The sequence below is a fragment of the Ostrea edulis genome, chromosome 5 (assembly GCF_947568905.1).
Source record: "Ostrea edulis chromosome 5, xbOstEdul1.1, whole genome shotgun sequence".
Taxonomy (NCBI): Eukaryota; Metazoa; Mollusca; class Bivalvia; order Ostreida; family Ostreidae; genus Ostrea; species Ostrea edulis.
This window is the reverse complement of record NC_079168.1, coordinates 60,242,066-60,264,548: the sequence shown is the minus strand read 5'-3', so window position 1 is coordinate 60,264,548 and position 22,483 is coordinate 60,242,066. Positions and strand designations below refer to the sequence as shown.

Here is a 22,483-nt window from a genome sequence, read left to right as displayed (position 1 = left end):
TTGTTTAGCTTTTTCATTAGATCCACCTACGAGATTTCGGGATAACAAGCATGGCGGAGCAGACGAAGAATTTTGCATGCTGTACATTATATTTAATGAAAAACACCTTTATTACACATGCCCTAGCACAAAGTTGGTACTCCTTTAACCTTTTGGTGTAATTTGTAAACAACATTTGGGACTAATACACAGTGCAGAGTTTATTATCGGTTTATTCATAAAATTATTTTGCAACATTACGGAGATCCTATGGAATTGTAGCCTCATCCCGATAACGTCAGAATTAAAAAAAAATTGGACAGGGCTACATTATTGCAGCTAGAAAAAATCAAAAACCGTTTCAATGGACCACGAGCACGTTTCGTTTTCCATTTTGGACAAGGGAGATAATCCTAATTTCCGGTCGCTATAATTTTAGAGTCAAACTGGAAACAATAACCGGATTACGGAACCTCATCGACCGAGATAAAACGAAGACAGAAAACTGCGTTTGTTTCACATTCTACTTTCAACCCTTCCCTTCTCTTGTTGTTTTCCTCTCAGTTTCGGTAAAAAATAAAGATTTTATCAAAACAACCACCCACAGATGCAGTTTTCTGGCAGTAGGTACCCACCATATATGCAATTTTCTACCAATGACAAGCACCCATAGATTTTTTTTTAATTGCCATCCCCGGGTACCTCATATGTTTTAATGGAACAGCCCTTACAATACTGATCTTTATATACTCCTATTTGAAATGAAATTTACACTTGTTCGCATGAAATACGCCGAAATTATTAAAGATAATAAAAGTCACGCTTTATTTATCAGCTGTTTTTCTAAACAACAAAGGTGCATTAAATTGTTACCCTTGGACAAAAAATAAGGGCAAATTTTAGGGGTAAAATTTTAAAAAATTAGGGTTAAAATTAGGAATTTTTAACCAAATTGCGGAAGTTTTAATTATTTAAAAGGATTTACCTTGTCAAATTTGACAATAAAGAAACTCACATGACACACAAATAAGATGCAAGTACAGGAAGGGCGTATTCCAGTGTTCCATGGTCTCAGCTATTATTGGCTATAACCTAAAATCTCAACTCTTTATTACAAAGTCACAACCAATAAACAAGCTTGACACATGGATCCACAGGTCAACTGCCTTTCACTGCATCAGCATTATCTGAATAAGAACTGCAATCTACGTTAATAACACACATTTTGTATGAATGCATTTTGATTTTTCAAGACTTATAAAAAAGTAGGAATTGACATGAAAAATAAGGGCTTTTTTAGGATTTCCCCTTGAATTTTACATTTTTTTTTAGGAATTTTAGCAAAACTGAAAAAAATTAGGAATTTTAGGGCCGCTGGACAGCCTGCATAAAAACACCTGAGAATCTGAAGAACAAAATGATTATGAACATTTTATTACAGATGCAATATTCATCATGTTGACTGCACAAAGTAGGTCAACCGATTTTTTCACACTTTTTTCGGCGAGGTTGCATACATGTTACAATATCAGATACATTCAGTATTTACTCCACTTTAATTTGATACATAGGTTTCCTAACTAAACAACTGCGCAAACGAGCGCTTTCAAAAATAATATCATGCATATTTTAGTTCACCATCAGAAATTACGTTGCCTATCGGGCTGACAAAATCTCCAGCTCAGAGCTTTGTTTACTGTAGACAATGGAAATACTTATGAGGACAACTCCTTCAAACTTCAAATCGTAGTGTCCAATGGGGATTTAAAAATTAACAAGAGGCACATGGGCGACATCTCTCACCGGAGTCACCTTGGCTCATATTTAAAGATTTTTCCTATATATTCGCCTGCCAAACTTCGATCCCTATTGTGGCCACATACAACCCCGGGGAGCCAAGATTTTAACAAACTTGAATCTGCACTATGTCAGGAAGTTTTCATGTAAATCTCAGCTTTTCTGGCTCAGTGGTCCTTGAGAAGAAGATTTTTAAAGATTTTCCCTATATATTTGTATGTAAAACTTTGATCCCCTATTGTGGCCCCATCCTATCCCCGGGGGCTATGATTTGAACAAATTTCATCTGCACTATGTTAGGAAACTTTCATGTAAATTTCCACTTTCCTGGCCCGTAGTTTTTGAGAAGATTTTCCCTATATATTTCTATATAAAACTTTGACCTCCTATTGTGGCCCCATCGAACCCTGGGGCCATGATTTGAACAAACTTGAATCTGCACTGTCAGAAAGCTTTCATGTAAATTTCAGCTTTTCTGGCACAGTGGTTCTTGAGAAGATTTTTCCATACATTCAGAGCTGCCAACATTATGAAATGGAAAATAGTAAGGCGGGGGTCAGGGGGCGTAGGCGGCCCCCTGCCGCTGGAGATCTTTTATTAATAAATATGTAACCTGAGCAATTTTAGGCATGTACTTCAAATCCAAATTTAATGAATTTAGACATACTAATTGTTATGCATTTTACAACTGCAGAAGGTCAAATACATCTTTTATTGATTTTACTTTCTAAAACTTGTGTAAAAAATATTGTTACATTAGTATATTATATAATTTTACAGTTACTGTGTCAGTTATTCTGGCAAGTGTTTTAATGTCATTTTCCCCACCGTGAGATGCTGAAGTTTGTCAAACAAATTGTACGCTTACCATACAACCCCTCTGAAAATAAATCCCACTTTTTTGCTTAATTGAAGGATATCCCTGGAAGTCCTGGGACTTCCTTGTGAAGTCCCACTTCTCCCATGTCCTAATGCAGTGGGATAATACAGGAGTTCATGTTTCTGCATTTGTCCTGGAATATCCCACTTACATCAAGAGTGACTTTGCAAGAATTTCTAGGACATATTTATTACCTAAATGTCTTACAAAGTCCCACTCTCATAGCAGCAGGTTTTTCTAGGACATTCTTGTGTTTTTCAGGACTTTATTATAAAATGAAAACATCGTCCCAGAAATTCCCTAAAAATCTCATACTTGATACATTCAAGATAATGCAAGACTTTACATTGCTTTCCAGGACTTCGTATTAAAAGTATGCAAAGAGAGAAGTCTTGCAATTACCCTCAAAATCTTACAACCAGTGAAGTCAGATTATAAAGGACTTTAATGAGGGTTACAGGACTTTTAGATATTGTTACAAAATTAAATCCTTGTCATATCAAAGAAAAGATTTTACATTTTCTGGATTACCTTGACATGTCATTGCTACATAGTTCAGGCTAAAAAAAACCCTGTAAGAACAGTGAATGATTCGTGGATAAGAACATTTATGTATACAACAACAATCATGTCATAATAAGTTGTAATAGAAAAGACTATATTTCATCAAAAGTAGACTTGAAAAATGTTGGCTATGAGAACACTTCTTATAAATTTATAATGACAACAATCTGAACTTGAATAAAAATCACTTCACTGTCAAATGCGCTATTGAAATCCTCAATGTCACTTGAAAGACTACCATAATTTGAGTTTTGAGATGCTTCATCACAGGAGTTCAATCGGGTTTGTCATGGTTTTTTTTAAGGTTAGAATATTGTCCAGTGTATTATTAAGATCATTTTGATAACAGATTTCCAGTTCCTGGGCTACCTTCTTCAAAATAAAGAAGATCCCTTTTTGTGAAAGAATGTTCAAAAATTCATCAGATTCTGTGGTAGGCTTTTCCATTTCCAGAGATGACACAGCGGCATTAATGTTCGAAACTGAACTTAAAAAAATGTCTGTATCAAAAGGATTGCAATTCAGGCTCAAGTGATGATAAGTTAAAAGGATTTTCCAATGTCACGGTCGTATCACTTGAAGTACCAATGGCATATCAACTTTTGGATGTCACCACTGAAGATTGCAGTTGATGTTTTAATATTTAGTACATTTAGGAATTCGCATGTTTACATCTTTCTAGCACAGCATGTACCTTTTGGGTTCTCAATCTCCTGCAATAATAATTAATTACAAATTATTAATTAAGAAACTTAATTTTCAAGACACTGATTAAAAATTTTATATTTAGAAAAGTTTCTTTGACACATCAATGTTTTGAGGTGCAAATAGCAATAAATTATCACTGATGGATACAATCAGCTTGCCATGCTAAATTTTGTAACCGTACTGTCCGTAGTTATTTTACGAAGCAGTAATAATTACAGAACAAGGTCAACTGATCGAAACAGAATCATAATGATGGATATCCATGATACAATGTTCTGGTGATTATACCCTTTCCATCTAGATCGAACCAGTCAATTGGTTTACGTTAAAAAAAAAGAGTAGTTTGTTTTGATATGTTAAGCTGTAAATAGAATGATTGTATCGAGGAATTTCGAGTGGTCCAGTGATCAAGCGTGTATTTTTCCAATGCATGTAATCATTTACAAACGTAAACAAAATAAGCATATGGTACTTACAGAGTGTCATCCGTTACCCCGTAGTCCTTTTTCATTCCGATGTTATTGATTTCCATTCACAAATCTTTAAATCATAAATGCCTTCTTTGAAAGTTGTAACTTCCAGTGATGTCGTTTCGGTCAACTTGTACAATGTACGAAGCTTGTCGTGTTTTTTTCTTCTCCCCGTTCTAATTCGATATAAGATATATCATGTATAAAATATATCATATGTATATATATGAAGTCTTATACACTGGGTTTCCACTGGTCGATTGTATAACTTTTTACTGATCGTCTTTTGGTTACGTGTTGACCTGGGGACGAATCAGTCAGTGTACGACCTGACGTTCACGCAAGTGATCAAAGCGCCTTTTTTTTTCAATGTTCCTTTCTGGGCACGAAATCAGTGAAATATTCGCAAGGATGGAGAACATTCAACAGAATCAGTATGCAATCAAGCATGGAATGGATTCCAGATAGGAATATAGGATTCACCTTACACTCAGAAACTGGGGGATAGGCCTAGTTGTTCAAAATACACGGTGTTGCTGGTTAGTATTTTTACTTTTGGTTTATAATAATTCGTCTTTTTTGGTAGTCTAGTGGAATTGTCACACCTTAACAAATTATCATCCTGTTTCCAATATTTTTATCTAGTACATGTTCTCTTTCATTGTAGCATAGACTTGAAGAGATAGTTATGAATTTAGAATATTATCAAGGGACTTTTAATAAGGCACTGTTTTCAGTGGATGAACCGACATCATGCAGTGTGACAGGAAAACGCCCGGGAGACCAAAGATGGCTTAGATAAAAGGGAAGACGATGCAGAAGGTGCATATATACAAGTTCAAGACATAGATATTTTAAATTTTGCATGATGTTCATTTACAAAACCTGTTATGCAACCTCTCAAATAATTCATTATGCTATCTTTTAAGCCTCTGTACCAGAGAAAAATCCAGAGATGGCCCTCAAAGAAGTTAGAAACAAGTTGAGAGACCGTCTCAAGTTGTTTAGGTCTGGAGCCACCTTCCCCCACCCACGAGTCGAAGAAATAGATATTTGAACCAGGTTACCCGTGACATCAAGATAAACAAAATTCAACTTCAGGGACAATTTGATAATACCTGTTTAAAAATTTTTTTTTAGCTCACCTGGGCCAAAGGTTCAAGTGAGCTTTTCTGATCAAAATTTGTTCGTTGTCTGTCGTCGGCGAAAACTTTTCACATTTTCATCTTCTCCAGAACCACTGGGTCAATTTCAACCAAACTAAGTGACACAAAGCACCCTTGGGTGAAAGGCTTTCAAGTTTGTTCAAATGAAGGGCCATGCCCCTTCAAAGGGGAGATAATCGCAAAATATGGTGGGGTCATTCAAAAATCTTCTCAAGAACCACTTGGACAGAGAAGCTGAAATTTACATGAAAGACTCCTGACATAGTACAGATTCAAGTTTGTTAAAACCAATGACCCGGGAGGGGGTTGGATTGGGTCTGAATAGGGGATCAAAGTTTTACTTACAAATATACAGGGAAAATCTTTATGAAAATTGTCTTCTCAAGAAACACTTGGCCAGAAAAGCTGAGATTTACATGAAAGCTTCCCGACATAGTGTAGACTCAAGTTTGTAAAAATCACAGGGTTGTCACTAACGCAAGAATAGGATCACAGAAATTTCATTGGGGTTTGTCTGATATGGCGAGTCCCGAAGACGTGTCTCAGACTCTGAGTAAAAATCATAACTTTACTTAGAAGCCCTGATTTGTGTATTAATTAAAACTCATAGGAAAAAATCTAGGTAAAACGTTACGCTCTAATGTGAACCGAGATGATACCACCGAGTTCACAGTGTCCCCGGAATCCGACTTGTTTGTTTAGTGCAGTCAATTAGGTGCAAATTAGAATATAATATTGAAATTTAGATACAAAGTAAAAAACATTTTGCCACTCACAGGCAGTTATTTATATATGTTTCTTTTTTCTTTTTCTTTTTTTACAAATCAGGATCTATATTTAATTATAAATGTTTGTCTTCCGGTAGCCATTTTTATTGGAATCGAAAGTAGTGTAGTTTGTAAACTTTGGTAGATTTTACATCATTTTACAAACAAAATTAGTACGCATCTATTTTATCACAATAATTATTTAATTAAAATTTTGTTTAATACTGAATAGGTTTGTAACGATGATAGAGGATTCGGGGAAGTAATTCTGTTTGCAATGGGCAATTAGTTGTATGAGACCGAGTCGTGAATGATTACTTTTAATTTCATGTGTACAAAGTGATCACTGCACTGTTATGCATGGGCTTGGCGAAAATTAACTGATTTTTGCCATTTGTTGAAGATGAAAGTGAACAGAGGTACGACATCAGCTTGTGTTCACTCGGTATAAATAAAGGTGTAGGAAAAATCTAAATGACTCTTTAATTCAACTTTCATGGGACTCATCAAATTTTCATGGGACTCAAGCTGCTTACAAACCATGATACCGGGACTCGTCTTCAATATTTTCTAGTGACAACCCTGAATCGTGGCCCCCAAGGGTAGGTTTTGGCCACATTATAGGGACAAAAGTTTTACATACAAGTATATGGGAAATCTTTAAATATGGACCAAGATGACTAAGGTGAGTGATGTGGCCCATGGACCTCTTGTTTAATTATTTGTTTACGTAAGAAATAGTGCTTTTTAGCTCACCCCAGCCATAATTTAAATGAACTTTTCAAAGTACTTGCGTTGGAAGTTCATATAAGTATTGCTGAAATTTATGTATATGTATGCTAAATAAATTTTATTATCAGATTATCATTTTGATTCATAATTTCATTCTTAATTGCCACTTTTACAGAAAAGATACCACATATCCTGGATCTCGAGTTTTATTCCACAGTAGGGTAAGACCAAAACAGGTTAGTAGGATAAATTGGGACTTTCCAGGAGTCCTGCATCAACTCAAAAAGCAGGATTTTTAGGGAGATCCAATAAAATCCTGCAAAATCCCAGTCCTGTCTACTGGGACTTTCCAAGACATGTCCAGAATAATCCCACTTTCTCCCCTTTCAGATTGCAGGATTAAGTGAGACTTTGCAGGACTATAAAAGGCAAATTTAAGTGTTCAAATTATCCTTAAAAGTCCTGAAATGTCCCACTACCAATACCGTCCCTCTAATTCCTTGTCAATCTCAGTTTCAAAAAAGCAGGCCTTTTCAGGACAATCCCGATAAATCCTGGGGTTTTGTCTCGGGACTTCCTGGGATATCCTGCTGTATTTTCAGAGGGGAAACTCCCCCTTTCTGACTTTGAAACAAATAGACGTTTACAGAGTACTTGCATATTTTTCTTTGAATTTCTGGCTCTTCTTTGGGGGATTATTGTTGTTATTTCCAACAACACATGCCTTATGTTTAGTAGCAGCTGTCATATTGTTTATTTCAAAGCATTAAAATGATCAAGATTCTGTATATATATAGACTATGCAAACAAACGTAGTAACGACTATGGCTTGTTTATTATAAAAGTAAAAACCAATGACGGACAGCTCTAAAACTTTCGAAATGTCAAATAGGCGAATATCGGAAGATATATATTAAAATCGTAAGGCGTATTTTCGGTCCAAAAATCGTAAGCCTTATGCCAAAATCGTGAGGGTTGGCAGCTCTGTACATTTGTATGAAAAAATTTGATCCTAGTGTCGCCCCATCCTACCCCCAGGGGCCATGATTTTAACAAACTTGAATCTGTACTATGTCAGGAAACTTTCATGTAAATTTCAGCTTTTCTGGCCCAGTGGTTCTTGAGAAGAAGATTTTAAAAGATTTTTCCAATATATTTGTAGGGTAAAACTTTGACCCCCTATTGTGGCCCCATCCCTACCCCCAGGGGTCATGATTTGAACAAACATGATTCTGCACTACTCGCCTATAAGTCGGACTTTGGGGAGGTAAAAATTGTGATTACTATAGGGCACACAACATCTGGCAAGGCCCCAATTCGGAAGTTCCGAGTTCCCCAACAGTTATTTCCCTTTATCGAACTCTTCCGTAAATTATGACGTAAAATATGATGACAGTGGGCACATTTGCTAATTACTATCGTTGTATTATTTCTTAAAAGATGATATCCAGAGTTTCTGAGACCATCCTATCTCAGACCTGTTTACCCCTTATGAAAGCTGTCAGTAAGATTGTCAGTATTTTTGGTAGTCTGTCAGTACAAAGTCACCGGTGAGTGCCGCGAAGGCATGCCCCCCCCCCCCCCCCCAGAAAATTTTGAAAAACTAGATGCCATTTCCTGCTATCTGAGAGCTCCTGAAATCAGATTCAGAGGTTTATAAAGATGAAAATATACTAAGTATTATAGTTTAATTTTTTAAAAGTATGCTGAAAACCTTGTTGAGACCTCTCGACTTGTAAATTTCCCTAATATTTTTCATGCATATGTAGTACGGTTTCTCTGACACTTACCTCATATCTTTTAATTTTTAAACATCAGATCAATTAGCACTAGTCTACTTTTCTTTGCCGTACGTTCATGATCATCAGCTGCTTTCCGTTTTGACATGGTTTGTCACCATGCTGTATTAATCTCGATCTTTTACATGTTTTAGTATGTTTCTATTTCATAAAGCGCTTAGATGACTTTGATCTTTAAAAGTCAATAATTTTCTAGATTGAATTTTGACGAAACGATTTTTTTTTTTACCGATTATTGTTTTTGAACGTATTTTCGCGACCAATCACCGTAAAACATATTTTTTAAACTTTTACCGTAAAAAATACGGCGAAAACGTACAAGTAAACAGGTCTGCTATCTCAGAGGAAAGGCAACTTTAGTGAGTTTATGAATATTGGATAACAAAATGGCTCAAACAAATATTGTTAATTGCCATCTTTCTTTGATAAAAGGGTCACTCATGTAGAAGAGGAAACGAATAATGATTAAATAGCCAGTCTGATGATCTTATTCAAACAAATTATGCTTGATATGGCCAGAATATGCATACCAGTGATTGATATAAACAAAAGCTACGCTTTCATTACATTAATCGTACGTAATCGTTATGTACAGTGCCAGTCTACGATATAATATATACACTGTGTACCCACCATACGTCATAAAATGCGAAAGAGTTCGACAAAGGGAAATAACTTTTGGGTAACTCGGAACTTGCGTATTAGAATTCATCATTGTTTAATGACGCTTGCTACAAACATTTTTCAAAAATTATGAAAACTAAATTCGTTTTTGCAAGTAAAATGAATACACAATGTAAATTTATTCCAATGATTTCTAAATCAGGTGCCGTGAAGGATTCATATAGGGAGAGGTAATATATATTTCAACTTTTGAACATCATAGAAAATTCAAGACTCGCCCCCTCCCTCAAGAATTTTATGAAAATATATGTATGTATATATCAAGCCATGCTTGTTGTTTTTCGTTTCAAGTGTCCTCAAGTGTTGTTAAGGTAGGTCCTTAGTCCTGGATTTTTGGGGTTTAGGTAGCATTTTTTTGTTTGGAATCAATAAATTAACATTCAGAGTAATGAAAAAAGGCAAAACATTTAAGGGTTTCCATATTAATTTTCATTACATACACCACTAAAGTCATATACCCCGATGTAGATTTTTATGAAATTCATTGGAAACAGTTATTTGTTGTTATTTTAATATAAAAACAACAAAATATTTTTTGAATTGCATTTATTTATCGGGAAACATGTCAATAACTAAAACAAATGTCATTTTCAATATGTTCATCAAGGTTTAGAATAATATGTGGAAAATTATTGAATTAGCGTTATTCCCCAAAATGTTAAAAAACAAACAAATGTGGACGCATTTTCCTTATAGCATGGTTTACATATCATTTTTTCTGTTTATATTAGTAGAGTTACATCTGTTATAGTTATTCATGGGAAAAAATCCATACCTTTCCTTAATAATTTCATATCTATAGCTTCCAGATTATGTATACCCCCATCAAAAACTGAAGTCTGGCACCATACAGCTGAGCTATTTAAATCACTCGGGATTAAAATTGTATGTAATTTCATGAAAAGACACAAATAATGATTCCTTATCACCTTGGTAAAATGTTTGTCAAAAATAAAGGAAATATATCGCATTATGGACTTGATAAATAATTTAATGAAAACAGAGTTATTGTCCTTGGATTCAATATTTTGAAACATATCATTGACTATTCAAATATAACTAAGAATTTTGAAATATTTTATGGCTAACAAGATTTTTTACAATAACTATTGAAAAAGATTCCAACCAAATTTATGTTCCTATCATTAAATTATTGACTTTGCAAAATCCTATGACGTCACACGAGTGTGGAACTACGTTAAAACTATGAATTTTTCATTGTTCACCACTTTGTACCTTTGGTGTAGATTCATTTCTTTCCTTGTCTGACAATTTCTCCTTTTTAAATTTGCTTTGGGTTTTTTCTCCATCCACTAGGTTTTTGGTCGATTCTGAAGTGATGAATTCTATACACATCTTTGCCATGCCTTGTTCAGCTTCTGAAGACATAATGTTTGGAATCTCACAACGATTCTTTTCCCAGCAAAGAGCCCTTTTAAAAAATTCAAATTAATCTATAAATTTGTATAAACAGTGTGGTTTGACAGTATTTCGTACAGTAAAACTATGGAATGAAATTTGACGGTGATTCAAACCTCAGGGATGTGACTGAATTCCTCAGAAATGAGAGGAAAACTGGTCAAAAAGGGAGGAAAACACCTCACCTTACCTGGAAAAATATCATTTTCTGCCACTTTAGATCAAATCCAGAGTGTTTCATTTTTTTGAAAATTGAGCAAATCAGAGGATTTCTTCTGAAAAGAGGAAAAATCCCATCCCTGAAACCTTGAAGTATCACATACACTAAGAATAAATTTTCACATCCTCTACAAAAAAATCCCTGCACAATGCAGCATGATACGATTATAAATGCCAATAGTTACATTTTTAAATCATTTTTGCCTTTGATATCTTTACAAATTGTAATGATGGCCATTTCCTCATGAATGCACTGCAGTTGTGAACACTGATTATGAATCTTAATAAAGCACATCATTGAGCTTTGTTTCATCCAATGAATTTCTATTTGGTCTCATGGAGATTTAGATTTCAAAGGACTTAAAGTCTTGTGAATATAATCTAAAGACCTTTAGAAGGACTGCATTTTATTTTTATTCTAAGTATATTTAATATTGCAGTCTTTGAAAATTTCAAGTTTGAACATTTTTATTGAATATTAGTTAGTGATGAAACGACTGTCGCCGATGATCGATTGTCGGTCGTTCAGAGACCTACGATGCTACTAATCGATTACAAAATAAAAGTTGCCGACATCGTTGACCAAATAAAATCCGGAAATCACTTCAACTTTGTTCAAATTTTATTTTCTGTATGTCAAACCCGATCAAAAATAAGCAAAGAGAATGGCGAGGAGATATGAAGGACGGTAACAACAATGACATTCAACAGTCAAATAAAGGAGCCTATCTCTGATATCTTTGATACATTGAGATTATAGATAAATTCCATTACTTGATATATTGGAATTATGATTTATATACCAGTGAATAAATGAAACAAAGAAGAATTCAAATGTTGTTTCCGTACATTTAATGAAGCGATAACATAATACAGTACATGGCTATAAATAGCCACGGTCTAAAAACACCATAGGAGTTGACAATTTTAACAAAAGAAAGTCTTCTATGGAAGGATGACACTTGGCAAAGTCTCTCGACTGTCTGTTAACTGCAATTGTTAAATCACTGTTGCGTGAGGCACGCATGGAGATACTAACCACTAGGTCAACCATCATGTCATGCTGTTAGTTACAAACATATCAATGTTGTTGAAACACTTGACACAATACCATGCAATTTTATACATCATTAAAGGGTTTGGGTGACTTCATCTCAATGTCGAACTAAAAAGAAAACCAAGGACCGGGAATACATTTTTTCCTGGAAAATGATGATTTTTTTTTTTTTAAATACCGAAAAAAAATTCTAGGGTTGGGGCTATAATTTAGGGTCGGTCGGGTTAGCGGAAACACAACATATTTTATCAGTGGCCTTAGGCAAAAGTGTATTTAAATACCTGACTTGCTATATTACAGTCGAATGCAAGCACATTGAACATTTTGAGGGCTAAGATCTGCAGTTGTTAGATTCTACTATATAAACAAATACACTTTTGCGTCAAGCTGGTTTCTTTTGACGTCATCAAGCAAGGGGGATAAGTCATCTTACTATTTTGATACTTCACACCACAGCAACATTTGACGGTCTGTAACATCTGTTGATTTAAGATTTTTTGTGAATGACTTATTTACATTTGTTAAGTAATTAAAGAAGAACACATTTTCGTGCAAAACAAACTTTATTTTGAAAATCGTCTCCTATCACCTTAAAGCTTCCCATCTTCGGTTCTGATGTCATTCCCTCCACAAATCTTTCGTGCCATTTAAACACTAGTGCCCTCCAGTGATCTGATTTGATTTCCAGGAGTGGGGTGTGTGTGTGTGTGTCAAACCATAATCAACACAATATTTTGATTTCTCGTGCTCCAAGAATGCCATGGACATCGCCATATCACTCAAATTTCATTATAGGTATGTTTAAAATTTACATCCCTTCTCTGCCGTTTATGGCGTCCTGCGATCGTAAAACCAGTATATAACACGAACATCAGATTCCATTGAAATAAATTTGAATGCGATATATTCAATATGAAACTATTTGCCTTCATCTAATTAAGTGGTATGTACAAAGAAATATCTACTTATTTATGTACGTGCACCAACAATGCATATTTATGGATCTCATTTTATTTTAATAGCAACATCTCATTTATCTATTTCATTATGTATTTCAAATTTTACACTTTTGTTTAGAATAAGTAAGTTTTCTCATGTAAAAAATCTTTTGGATTTGATGCATAATTCAAAAACTAACATTGCGTACAACTTTTTGTGACAACCGTTGTATATACTGATGACATAGATAATTCACGTATTGCACCCAACCTCCAGCTACGACAGAGTTTCTGCAGAATTAATTGGCTTTAGTTGTATTATCCTCACCGGGTTTGTTCTGTTAACATCCCTAGACATAGGTGTTCATCTTTGTAACTCAGGGCAATTTCCACTTCTAGCTCTCCAACCTGACTGGGCCATTCACCCACTCCAAATATGATCAGTTGATCTGGTATGGGTGTTGGTATGTATTGACAATATACACCTTCATCTCGTCTAAAAAAAATTACAAACATTCTGAATTGCAAAAATTCATAATATGTTCATCAATTTACAATTCAATAATTTCTCATTTCGCAGATTTACCCCTATCCATTATAAATACAAGAGGCCCATGGGCCACATCGCTCACTGGAGTCACCTTGGCCCATATCTGAAGACTTTCCATATATATTTGCATGCAAGTCCTTAGTTCCTATTGTGACCCCAAACCTACCCCTGCAGGCCATGATTGTCAATTTCTTTGCCCCAATTATTATTAAAGTATGAGAAAGTAGCATATAATTCATGTGAAATTTTAATTGACAAGTCCGAAATCTTCAACACTAGTCTGAATTTCGCTGCTGTCATAGGCAAGAATCCACCCGATGACCTGGACCAGTAAATGTCCAAGTAAAAATAAACATGTGATATCAAAAGAACAATGGCGTATATCTCTGTTATATTAAGAACCTGTGTCTTGAAATTCTGCATGCAAGTGCAGGGATTTATCAGTACCTTCTCAGGAGGCAATATTCAGACCCATTCCCAATCGAAAATAGGCTCAAATTTTCCAAATTTGCGGGTAAAAATTCCCAAAAATAAAATTTTGAAAAAATTGTGTTGTTTTTTAATCGCAAATCGTGCATTCTGTTTCCTGAAATTTCTTTGCATTGTTCATGTCTCTACCTCCTCTGTAGAGAGAGGCTTTTCCTCAATGAATATTATTTGCACTCCATGCACATGATGCATTAATAGACTTGTAAACACATATCTTTGGACAGTATTATTAGAATTTGCGGAAGCGGTCTGACCATGTTAACACTGTGTTGTGTTTCTGTGAAAATTAAAGGTTATGTTTGAATTTAATCTGAAATATATATATGAAAACAAGTATATACAGTAAAATATCTCTAATCTCGAAGTCCGAGGGACCTCGAAAAAACTTCGAGATATCCGGGGGTTCGAGATATCCATATTCGATCTTGGATATTTTTAAGGAGGATATTTGATGCATAGTATGTGATTTGCATTATAAACAAAAACCCTGTTGCTGTTTCTAATAGTTTAATTCAAGTTGATAAATTAATATTGTGGAATTTCAAAAACAAACATTTCGGGGTTTTTTAATATATATAAACATGCAATTGAATGCACAATGCGTTTCAAAATTAAGATGATCGTGCCTGTATGCACGCTTTCTTTAAGTTTACTGATGTCCAGGCTCGACTGGGATGTAATTTTTGCGTTGTAATGAAAGAACCTATCACGTAAGAAACAAAAAAGACGGATTTAAAAAAAAAAACCTTTTAAAGTAGGGGTCTAGTAGCGTGACGTCATGTCCGGATCGAACTCCAGTATTGGTTCACGTACTATTATTATTGGGTGGATTTATACTGTTTTTACATTTACCTGGATGTTTTTTAATTTAGTAAAATGAATACAATAACACTCCATCACTTATATTTAAGTAGACTATGGATCCAATCTTCTTTCCATTTTTTGTCATCTAATTCACACATAAAACCAGAGGTACATATTTGTTTAATTGATATACAGGCCGGGGTATTACATGTTAAAATTATCTGTAAATTAAAAAAATTCATGATATGCAATCATGCACTTGTGGAATTAAATAAAACAATTCTGCATTTGTTATATATTTGTTATCTTGTTATATATTTGTTATCTTCTGTTATGTGAAAATCATCTTCAAAATGGTTATTTTGGCCCAAAAATGTAAATATAAATTGAGATGCTGTGAAAATATTATGCTGAGAAAGGGCAGATTTTTTAAATGTATTTTAACAAGCATTCATATATGAACATAATATGTGAGTTTGAATGAAAAATCACAAGTCAAATTTTTAAAATAGTCATATTAGTGGTGTTGCAGTGCTGTATTTTTGACTGCCGAGGGCCTGTATTGAGTTCAATTTTGTACCACCATTATTAAAAAACATGAAACTATGTTAAAATTTCACTTTTAATTATTTAGTTAAACATATTTATTTCATATTTGAGGAAAAAAATTGCAGCATCATACCTCAAACAAAATTTTATGGACATATTCTAGGACTTCTTCAATGAATTCTGATATTGCCGTTTGACAAATGGGAGTACACGTAATAAAAATACCATAATTTACTCATTATACTGACAACCCCCCATTTTTTTGTTTTTATCATACCCTGAAATGAACAATCTAAGTATCTAAACTCAAATTTTTGAGAAATCACAAGTAGGTCCAGGACTAGGGACCTACCTTAAATGTTTATTAAATAAATTTTCGTGTTTTCTCTGTACTAGTTTTAATGATGAAGCGTGTATTATTAAATGCGTTATCGTTATTAAGAGCATTACCTTCAAGCGTACTTCGACGATTTTGTGCGTTTATCTAACCCACGTGTTAATGATAGAGCATGTGTCATTCAAAACACCATCACTGGAATTGGGTGTGTTAGTTCATAATTGGCGGTGAACTTTAGCCGTAATGTTGGATGGCTTCACTAATCACCCAAGCTGTTGAACTATTTATTGCGACCTGGGTCTGCTCGGAAAAGGCGAACGTGGATTAGCGGTCACTAATTATAATTGATGTAGCCGCGGGTGTGCACTTCGAGATAAACCAGGTGAATTTAGGGTATGGGACCTTGAAAATACTTCGACATATGCGGAGTATTCGAGATTACTGTGTTCGAAATATCAGAATTTTTTTAAATCATTCATATAGGGAAAACGGCCGGGACTGGCGGTCGACTTGGACTCAAGCGGGGTATTCGAGATAAACCATATTCGAGATACAGATATTTCACTGTATATAATTTTGATATTTTTCCCAATTTCAGCAAATTGTCGATTAAATTTTCCCAATAATGAAAAAATGGTGTTTCCCAAAATAGGCTGATAAATCCCCTAAGTGGTTAAAACATTAATCTATCTATTCAAAGAGACTCACAGGCAAATTACGCGTATCACACCTAAGTTTTTTTATGTTTTTAGGCATTTGAGTACTTTTTATCTGGGTCAAAGTTAGACTCCTATCTATATTAAGTTTATGGTATCAGAGTTCAGACCCAAAACTGGCTTAGCCCCTCTGTGTTAAATGGGATCCAGTGATTTTTTCACATTCTGTGGCTTTCGAATTGGGAAAAATTGTCGACATTTCAGTCAAATTGGAAAAAATCAATTTTATTGTTATACGAAATAAGTTTTATAATCATATCAAACATAATAATTATCTTTATTTTAGTCATCTAATTTTCTTTAACCTTCTAAAATGCTCAACTATTCTATCCAAATCATCATTCCCATAACTCATTGTTATACAAGTCTTATGTCCATATATTCACATCGAATGTTGATTTTTTTTTCAAATACGTTTTCCTTTCATAATTCTATTATTGGGGAAAATGCAAGCTAAATTGGGGGGAAATTGACAAAGGAGGGGAAAGGGCCAATATTCGGACCCAAAATGGGCCTAAAAAAATCACTGGGATCCTTTAGAATAGTAAACTTTGGGCTGGTGCAAGGAAAATTTTGGTGCACCGCAAATCATACCATTCGATTCCACCAATTACAAATTTCAGATTTTGGTTCGGTTTTGATTTTACATCAGAGTTCTTGAAAAGTGTCGGTAATGTCGGATTATCCGATAAAAGTAGTAAATGTCCGACACGAGTTACTTAATTGTCGGTCCTGATGGCCGATATAAGATCGGGATCGAAATCCATTTTTTACCGGGAAAAATGGCGGCCATGTGGCCCACAAATTTTCAAACTGACGCTAAATCCGGCAACACATTGAAACGTAAACGTGAGGAACTACATGTACTAGGAGAGGAGAAGAGAAACCGATTGTATCTCCGCCTGGCAATCTGGGAGGCAATGGCTTTTGTTTGCAGCGTTTTTACCTACTGCTTGATGACACAATCTGCTAAAAGTCGAAACTGACGAAAGACCAACTACACTCAGGCTTAAGTGAGAGAAAAAGTAGTTACAACGATTGCAGAGGAAGATGAGAAAGAATTTGAGAGGAATATACAGGATAGAGAAAAAAATGGAAGATGAGAGAGAAGTGGAGGGTGAGAGAGAAATAGAGCAAGAAAGTCACTCGGATAGTGAAAGTGAGGAAGATTCATTCAGAGTGTAAGGAAGATGAGAAAGGGTATGAAAAGATAATTTATAAACTTATAGCTGAGATGGAGATTGAATATACAATTACACATGTAGTTGATTTTAAATAAAATATATGAAAACCTCAAAAGCGATGCATTTTTATCTGGACTGACAAAATTTTGTTTGGGCTGACACTATTTCTAACAGTGTCAGACCAAATGTCTGACACTTCAAAAGAAATTTCAAGAACTCTGTTACATACACTGAAAACAACAAATATGGCGTCCAAGTGATGTGCAGAACATGAGGATATTTATACAACAGAGATTTGAATCAAGTGTGTTTAGATTTCGCATTTTCACTACACAGACACCAGCAGAAAATGGCCTGCAAGATAATTGCGGTTTATCTTTACATGACATTTCTTTCAGTGCTGGAGTGAAAATAACAATATGAGATTTTCAAAAACTCAATTGATAGAAGATTTACCCCCTTATTTTCAATTCAATGAGTATTTTGCTTTCCAGAAAAAGTCAAGAGTATTTTGTTAATTTGCTGTTTTGCCACTAATACAGAATTTGATCACTTAATTTAAATATAATCCGATATCATGTGACCAAAAATGTCTGGCATATTACTAAAATTGAATACTTCAATGATAAATTTCAAAATCCCATTGACAATGAAGAGTTTATGATAAAAAGAACTACAAAGGATTTTTGCCAGTAAATATATACCAGTTTTATTGTACAGTATTGAATAAATTTCATAAACACCAAACAAACAAAACTACTTGTCATATTGCAGTGTGTGAAACTAACTTTAAAGTCCTATAGACTTTTGGTCCACTCATTTTATTTCCTATAGACCACAACAAATTCCTATAGACCAAAATTTATCATGCAATACTCATTGTTATTTTAAAATAAATAATAAACAAAAATTCGGTTTGGTAATTTTTCATAGTTTAATTATATTCTTCAATTTCATGCATGTCAAGCTTTTCAATTAAAATTTCGTTTTCTTTTTCATTTTGTTCCAACTCAGTTTCACTGCTTGATTCTTCATCTAAGTCACAATTACTACGTTTCATTTTCTCATGATTTTCTGCGACTTTAGCCTTGCTGGAACTTGTTGTACAGACCGCTTTCCGTTTGATTCAAGTGCGTGCACCTTCCACATATTTTTAAAACCGTTCAAAAAGGATATTCCAAATTTGCACGAAAATGGCGTACATTGAAGTAAATATCAAATTGACACCCCCCCCCTGTTGAAAATGGAATAATCTGATTCGAATGATTTGTAATTACATTGTGGAACATTTTATTACAGCTAAGGGGTGAACAGAAACATCAGCATACTACATAAAAACTGGTCCCACTTCTCATATATGTTTAATAAGCGGCGGGGAACCAGTTTTTTTTAAACTCAGAATTCCTATAGACAAGTCGGTCTATAGCTATTTTGATTGTTATAAACCGACTCGATTTTCTATAGACATTGTCTATCGGTCCATGGTTAATTTCGCACACTGTATTGTAAATTAACCTAGTATATTGTAAACTCTAACAAGTTAAATGTTCTATTGAATTTTATACTTTCAAAATATAATTTTGTTTAAATTGCATTGTAAGTAAACTTTCAATCATAACATTTCACTTGTTATTGGCTGAGGATTATTTCCAGATGTTTTATAAGAAACAATATTTTCAATGAAACATATCTTTTCTAGAATAAAACACAAAAGTTAACTCCTTTATGCCACTATGCTATACATAGTGATGGGCAATCGGACCAAAAACCACAATCGATTATCGGCAATAATCGGACACGTAATCGATTAATAATCGATTATAATCGGAATTGGCATTTAAGTGTTTTCACCTCAAATTAGATGTAACAGAATCATTAAATTTATGGAAACAACATTTGAATTTTTCTTTGTTTCATTTATTCACTGGTAAATAAATTAGAATTCCAATATATCAAGTAATGGAATTTATCTATAATCTCAATGTATCGTAGATAGGCTCCTTTATTTGACTGTTGAATGTCATTGTTGTTACCGTCCTTCATATCTCCTGCCATTTTCTTTGCTTATTTTTGATCAGGTTTGAAATACAGAAAATAAAATTTGAACAAATTACATTGAAAGTGACGTCCGGATTTTGTTTGGTCAACGATGTCGGCGACTTTTATTTTGTAATCGATTAGTAGCATCGTAGGTCTCTGAACGACCGGCAATTGATCATCGGTGACAATCGTTTCATAACTAGCTATACAAGTACCAGATATATTGTTTCTACATTTAGATTGGTTGTCATATAGGAATACTACTGGGTCCTTCTCAGATATTTTGAAATAATTGCCATCACTTTTTGAATTCAGTTATTATATAGAATGTGTGAAATTTAGCAATTGTTTTTACTATGTTTGGTTTTATTTATGCTGACAAAAAACATAATATTGTACTCTATGTATCAAAAATAGTGTCCAAAAGTTTAATTTGAACTTGAATTGTCAAGGAATGCTGGCAGCCATTTTTGTTTACAAGTGAGTGCACTTCAATCATGACCAGATTTTCCATATTTAATGAGTTTTAAAAAAAATTAGTTTTAAGTAGTTAATTTCATAAATAATTTCTTTTCAATTTCATTGTAAAAAATGAACAGATATGTTATCATTACTTTAGAAAAACCTGTTCAAAACTGATGCATACGCCTAGGCCAACGACAAAAATTGTTGAGTTTCCACTAACGTTCCAGAAAAAAATAGGGTAGGTAGGTAGGATTTTTTTTTTTTTTTTTTTTTTTTCCAAAGTATCCGAAAACATTGTAAACTCTAACAAGTTCAATGATCTATTAAATTTTATACTTTCAATATAATATTTTGCTTAAATTGCATTGCAAGTAAACTTTCAATCTTAGCATTTCACCTGTTATTGGCTGAGGATTATTTCCAGATGTTTTATAAGAAACAATATTTTTCAATGAAACATATCTAGCATGAAACACAAAAGTTAACTCCTTTATGCCACTATGCTATACAAGTACCAGATATATTGTTTCTACAATAAAACACAAATTAAAGTCAACTCCTTTATGCCCCTATGCTATACAAGTACCAGATATATTGTTTCTACATTAGATTGGTTGTCGGAGCAATACTACTATTGGATATGTTTGACAGGAATATAATGTGATGATTTTGAAAAAAATATTAAATCATCACCAAAATATCAACATCATTAACATATTTTAAGTTTATTAATTCATTTCTGAATGTACTTTCACAATCTAAATGGAACAAGGGTAGGAAGACAGTCTGGGCAGAACCCACTTATCCTAATGGGATCCAACTCTCTTCCAGCTAAAACTTTTTACAGGATATAAATTTTTATTTTTAAAAAAAAGTCTGCACATCTTTTTTTCCTCTCGGCTCTCACCAGCCATCAACAACTCGGATGCGCTCACTGCTTTATTTGTGGCCTTTTTCATAGTGCATTCAGTTAGAACTGCAGCAGAAACCATGGATGTGCATACAAATTTGATAGACTGGACATTCAAGTGCACTATATAATGTCTGTCACTCTGCATCATGACCTCCATATAAACAATGCCCGCTAAAGCGATAACACAAGACAGTGGCTATAAATAAATAGCCACCGTCTAAAACACCATAGGAGTTGGCAATTTTAACAAAAGAAATTTAGATTGGTTATCATAGGAATACTACTATTGGATATGTTTGACAGGAAAATAATGTGATGGTTTTGAAAAACGCAGTATTAAGTCTTCCCCGGAAGACATGTGTCGCCTGCTAGTTCATTCTATATGTAATATATCACGTATAATGTTGAAAAAGTAAATTATTCAAATGGTTTTTGTCAGTTTAATACTCCTTTTAAAGGTTTTGAGAATTACTAAACATTCTTTAACGATAACTTAATTGAAATTGAAAGATGAGACATTATTATGCAATGGAATTTGTGGGAGAATCTGTTTGAAATTAAGACATTTATTAAATGTAGACTGAATGAAAACATATGTTTGAAAATATGTATCAACCTGTTACTGTGCTCTTCAACACAATGGTAATAACCATAAGTAATTATCTGTTGGGTTTACTGCTTAGTCTTGTAGTCTTTTTATATATCCAATTTACTGTTTCTCAAGAAAAATCATAATTAGTGCTGTTCTGAAATCACATATACTGTCCTTCAGTATGGGAATTACAAATACTGTCCTTTTGTACATATAAATACTGTCCTTCAGTTAATAATAAAATAAAATCTTCAGCAAAAAATTCTAAGTCCCGGCAAACAGGAAGTTGATAAGCGACAGATTTGAAAATGTCTTACACAATACAGTTGGCCACACTGATGCTCTGTGCCAAATATCAGGGAGTTGCCCCATGTAGTTCTTGAGAAAACTGTGACAGAAATTTTTTTGCTGTAAAATATTCTAAGTCCCGGCAAACAGGAAGTTGATAAGCAACAGATTCGAAAATGTCTTACACAATACAGTTGGCCACACTGATGCTCTGTGCCAAATATCAGGGAGTTGCCCCATGTGGTTCTTGAGAAAACTGTGACAGAAATTTTTTGTGACGACAACGACGGATAGTGATCCCTATATGTCGCCACTGCGTGTAACGCAGGCGACACAAAAATATTAAATCATCACCGAAGTATCAACATCATTAACAT

General features: G+C 34.1%; 1 protein-coding gene and 1 long non-coding RNA gene across 3 annotated transcripts in view; both read right to left on the bottom strand.

Moving 5' to 3' along the window:
- LOC125652374 (uncharacterized) overlaps positions 1-22,483 on the bottom strand; it is a 71,995-nt gene that overhangs the window by 40,133 nt on the left and 9,379 nt on the right. Inside the window, exons 2-3 of one of the 2 annotated variants that reach the window (XM_048881542.2) lie at positions 13,508-13,675; positions 10,783-10,978 (exon numbers count right to left, since the gene is read on the bottom strand). In XM_048881542.2, coding sequence (XP_048737499.2) covers positions 10,783-10,978; positions 13,508-13,675 — 364 coding nt within the window. The remainder of the gene's footprint in view (positions 1-10,782; positions 10,979-13,507; positions 13,676-22,483) is intronic. The other variant, XM_048881543.2, reaches the window with a different exon arrangement.
- Positions 942-4,517, bottom strand: LOC130054621 (uncharacterized). Its single transcript, XR_008802941.1, has 3 exons — positions 4,405-4,517; positions 1,106-3,933; positions 942-1,071 (listed from the first exon to the last, which is right to left on the bottom strand). It is a non-coding gene; the product is annotated as an uncharacterized LOC130054621 (long non-coding RNA).